General features: G+C 33.0%; 1 protein-coding gene across 1 annotated transcript; it reads right to left on the minus strand.

Moving 5' to 3' along the window:
- Positions 1 to 3,191: 3,191 nt before the first annotated feature.
- LOC105763561 (uncharacterized) lies at positions 3,192 to 3,665 on the minus strand. Its single transcript, XM_012581804.1, has one exon. The coding sequence runs from the start codon at positions 3,663 to 3,665 to the stop codon at positions 3,192 to 3,194; it is 474 nt and encodes a 157-aa protein (XP_012437258.1).
- Positions 3,666 to 5,406: the final 1,741 nt, after the last annotated feature.

The raw sequence follows: 5,406 nt of genomic DNA on the forward strand, positions 1-5,406 counted from the left end.
TCATATTGAATACTTACCATTTCATTTGCATAACACATAAGACATAAACATATCATTAACCATAGCCACAAGCTATAATTAAACACATAACTTAACAATATCATCATATGGTAAGATATGATACATAAACATAACATCACTTAATTCGTTCCTTTCATAATTATGAATGTTCATACTTTGATCATTGATACATCATACCTTTCCACAATTTCATAGTGAATTTCTTTGAAACCCTTACCGGTTCATCCATTTTCATGCTCATTGAACCACTTAGAATAATACCATATACATAGGAAAGCTCACACAAAGTGTGCTAAAAATCTAATCGTACATCACACAAGCTATAAAATGGGCTTGCTCACACAAGCTATTGGTCGAAATGTAAGCTACACGATGCTACTCACACAAGCTGTTGAGTATCCACAACTAATGCTAGACCTTAGCCATCAGTAAGACATTGAAGACCAGCACCCGAAACATGGTAACCTGGGTCTACTCACACAAGCTCTCAGTCTGAAAGTAGCTATACGGTGCTGCTCACATAAGCTGTCAAGTATTTGCAACACTTTCCAGAACTCAGCCATCGGTAGGACATTCAAAACCAGCACCTGAAACATGGTAACCCTAATGACATGTCTTTTGTATCCTATATATTCCTAAGGTTCAAATAGGGCTTGATAGTAGTCGTACGTCGTTGAATTTCCATTGTTTCTTGACAAGATAAATTGCATAGTAACATTAATTTCATCAACATTATATAGAATTCAGTTCATACGAACTTACTTGGCTAAATTACAGAAATGACAAAGTACAGGGGTATTTTGGTAATTTTTTATTCTCCTCAGTTTTCCACTTGATCTTGATCTAAATTAAAATTTTCATTCAATTTATTAATTTAGATAGTAAAACAAATCATTTTATACAATTTAGTCACTTTTGACTGATAAGCTGTAAAAGTAACATATTTTAATCCCATTCTTAATGTGTTTTTAGATGATTAATTATGCAAATTAGTGAATTTGATGCTCCTAATCCTTTAAATCCATGATTCTATACTTAGGAGAGCCTTTGGGAGTGAAAGGAACGAAAAACATGCCAAATTAGACAAATAGAGCTGTTTTCAGGATCCACACTCCTGGGCATTTCCACACGGGTTGGCTACACGCCCGTGTGAACCACACGGCCTATCCACACGCCCATGTGTCAGCCCGTGCCAATATTGCACCCTACTTCCCAAATACATGGACAAAAACCAATTTTTAGGCTTTCTGAGCATTCTAAAGTCTATAAATACCAATTAGAAGAAGATCTAAGGGGGCACTCAAAGAAGATTGAAGAGAACACTCGAAGAATGCCATCGGAATCAACTCGGAAGTGGATCTCCTTCAAGATCGAAGATCTCTATTTAATTTCCTTTGAATTTTTATTGAATTTGTTTAGGTCTGGTTGTTATCCTAACTTTGAGATGATTTTATTCAGGATTATGAACTAATTTCCCTAGATACCTAGGGAAGATGAAACCTATGATGAGCCTTATTATTTGATTTCTAATTTACGCGATAAATACTTGATTCTTGTTCTCAATTATGTATGCTTATTTCTTGTTTTAATATTTTTGATATATTAATTCAATTTTAATGCGCTTATTTCAATGGAGCAAAAGTCCCTGTTTAAGAGTAGATCTAGCATAATTTAGTGGAGTTGCATGTAATCCTAGAAATAGGATGGCATAAATTATCGGATTAGAGTCAAATCTAATAGGGGAATCCATAGATCGAGTTAATATGACAATAGGGGTTTTAATTAGAAAGAGATTTCAATTAATCAACCTAGAGTCAGTTGTTCTTACTCTCGAAAGAGATATTAACATAATTTAGGGATTTATACGGATCAAGACACAAGTGAATAAATCGTTTAATTCAAATTCATAATAATAGGTGAAGTCTAGATGAATTTTTTCCTGGGTATTTTCTATTTCATCGGTTAACTTCAATTATTTTCTTATTTCATTCTCTTTTGCGTTCTTAGTTCGATTAGTTTAGTAATTTTAAATTAAAAACAGTTACTCCAATTTGTCGGCTAAATAATAGGAAAACGGTAATTACTAGTACTTTTAGTCCTCATGGATACAATATTCCCTACTCACCATAGCTATACTATTGTTCGATGGTGCGCTTGCCTTTGTCGTAATTATAGCTAGCTTAGTGAGCATCATTGACATTTTTACAAAATTACCCCTAAAATTTTACTTTTATTCAATTTAGTCTTTGGGCCTAAAACATGCAAATTAACCATTTCTAATGCCAATTCACATCATCCGAATATTCATGGCACACAAAACAGCCCACATTTATAATAATTTCACATCCAATCCTTGTATTTTTACTAATTTAATAATTTAGTCCCTAATCAATAAATTTATCAAAAATCACTTAACAAAATACTTTTAAATAACAACTATTATTTCAAATTCATCATTTAACATAAAAAAATCACTAGATTCATCAATGGCAACATTCAAAATCTTTAATAGTTTCAAAATCGAAGGTATGGGCTAGTTGGACTTAGTTGCAACGATCTCAAAAATATAAAAATTATAAGAAACGGGACTAAAACGGACTTACATGCATCTTCAAAGTGAAAGCCAAAGCTTTAAGCTTCTCCCTTTCTATTTCCATGACAAATTTGGTGATGAAAAGCAAAAGGGGGAAGAAAATATTATGTTTTCTTTATTTTAATAATAAAAATATCATATAAACATATAAATTTAAAAGAATTTAAGGTTTAACTGTCCACCATTTTGAAAATGGGTAATTTAACCATGAAGGCCATCCAATTATAATTCTTTAATCAATTTAACACCTTTAAACTAATAGCGATTGACTTTTTCAACTGTTACAAATTAGTCCTTTTTAATTAATTAACTATCGAAACGTTGAAATTTTTCAGCGAAACTTTAGTACCACCTTAATGACACTCTATAGATATTTATAAAGATATTTATGGCTTGGTTTATATAAACGAGGTCCTGATACCTCATTTTCTAAAACCACTTGAACTTAATAAACCGCTTATATAACATAAATTATCAAATCAAAAACCTTTTTAAAATCACATTTGACTCATAAATATTAAATAATAATATTTATGAACTTACTCGTCGGATTTGGTGGCACCAAGACCACTGTTTCTTACACCACTGAAAAACGGGTTGCTACACCATTTGTCTGCGGATGGTAAACTGTGGCAACCTTATGCTTCACTCCATGTCTATCAAGAAACCATTTCGACCATTTGTTCACAAAATAGGATCCCTCATCATTGAAGATAGCCCTAGGATTTCCAAACCTTATGAACACATTTTTCTGCAAAAACTTCTTTACAACCTTGGCATCGTTCGTCGAATATGTCTCGGCCTCAACCCACTTAGATACGTAGTATATTGCTATCAATATATACTTGTGACCAAAAGAAGGAGGGCAATGACCAAGAAAGTTAATACCCCAAACATTGAACAATTCTACTTCGATAATGTTTGTTTGGGGCATCTCATTTCTGTTGCTGATGTTTCCAATCCTCTGGCATCGATCATAACTCTTTACATAGGCATACGTATCTGTGAAGAGAGTTGGACAAAAGAAGCCGGCTTGCAATACTTTGGCCATAGTACATGAACCTCTGAAGTGTCCCCTACTTGGAGTTGTGTGACAATGATATAAAATCCTATGTACCTTGTTTTCTACCACATATCTATTGATCATTTGATCTATGCACTTTTTAAACAGGGATGGATCTTCCCAGAATACTTCGCATCATGAAGAAAATTTTTCCTTTGTTGATATATCTTATCAAGTGGCATCAAACCACAAGCTAAATAGTTAGCAAAATCAGCAAACTAATGGGTGTTATTGTTGGATCGCCGGCACCCCTATAGCGCAGCGAAAAAAAAATTTGGCGATCCTAACCAAGGATCAATGTGTGAGGAACGTATCGGGGTGATAAAGGTTACGAAATTACCGAATGTTTACTCTGAGTAGACAGCAACATCTCAACAATGTGTAGTCAGATATACAATTGAACCAAGCTGCAATCTATCGAGACCCCGACCTCTACGTAATCCACCTAGTTGACTACGAACGGAAGAAATTTCTATCCCCAAAACAGTTTTGAAAGTGATTTTTCTTTGACGGCTACTAGACCCAAAACAAAGAAAAACGAGATTCTTATATATATTTTATTTTAGGGTTTTTAGGAATTAAATTAATATAATAATATTTTAAACTGAAAATTATAATTACATTAATTATAATATAATTTCGGTAAACCATATATTTATTTGAATTCATATGCTAACCAAATTCATGTCCCCATTATGCGTACAACAACCTTGTACATAATGTGTTGGAAATTTGATTATCGAATTAAATTAATTCTATAATTAATTTAATTCAAGCGACCCCCAAAAACAATACCAACTATGGTTTATTCCGTTCATCTCAACTATAGGGTGTGACCCTGTAGGTTCCTGTAACGTTAGCAGTAATACTAGAACGATTCCAATGTTACAAACAATGAGTGGCATCTAGCAATGCATCATTGCTACCTAAGTCACAAGAGATCATGATTTGACTAACCTTTTTATGATTAACCTTTTATGCAATAATCCTTAATTCCTTTATCTCTGGATTGGACACAAGTCATGGAATAGTCACACTTGCATAGTCCATTCCATGTTTCTTGATATGTTAAGCAGACTACGATATACAAATAAGTATGACATCTCATATCAACTTATTTGAGCATGGCCATGCATTTCTAGTCTCACTTAATCAAGTGGCCTACGATATTACTCCCATTATGTAGGAGGGACTTATTTTATATCGACCAACCATATCCCTCTACATCGATTGTGGTATATCCAACATCGACTTTATAGAACAACCGATTCTGATTATACGTTTGATCAGTATCAAAATATACTACTCACGATGTTGGGATTATGATGATCTCAAGTCCGAGGATCATATACATATTAATCACTATGAGTAATGTCATGACAATTACATAATAATCCAAGAAACATACTCATAATGGGTCACCCAATATGTTGTTCTCTAACACACATATTCATGCATCGATTCGACATTCCATATCAATGACAACTCTTTATCATCAATCAACTACATGTTAGTCTTAATGCATTATCGTTGTCCTATCCAACAATAATACTTGACTAAGGATCTTTTAAGAATAATCATATTATTCTTAGGACATTATTATAAAATAGTTTATTTATACACACAGAAAAGAAACTGAAATAATAATGGTAACGCCTTATATTAATAAACATGATAAATCAAGTATGTTATTACAACCATCTCATGATTGATCTTTGGGCATACTCTA

The sequence above is a fragment of the Gossypium raimondii genome, chromosome 7, assembly GCF_025698545.1.
Source record: "Gossypium raimondii isolate GPD5lz chromosome 7, ASM2569854v1, whole genome shotgun sequence".
NCBI lineage: Eukaryota > Viridiplantae > Streptophyta > Magnoliopsida > Malvales > Malvaceae > Gossypium > Gossypium raimondii.

Bases quoted from the DNA above. Each gene is read 5' to 3' on its own strand.
- LOC105763561 (XM_012581804.1), bottom strand. From the start codon at position 3,665: ATGGCCAAAGTATTGCAAGCCGGCTTCTTTTGTCCAACTCTCTTCACA.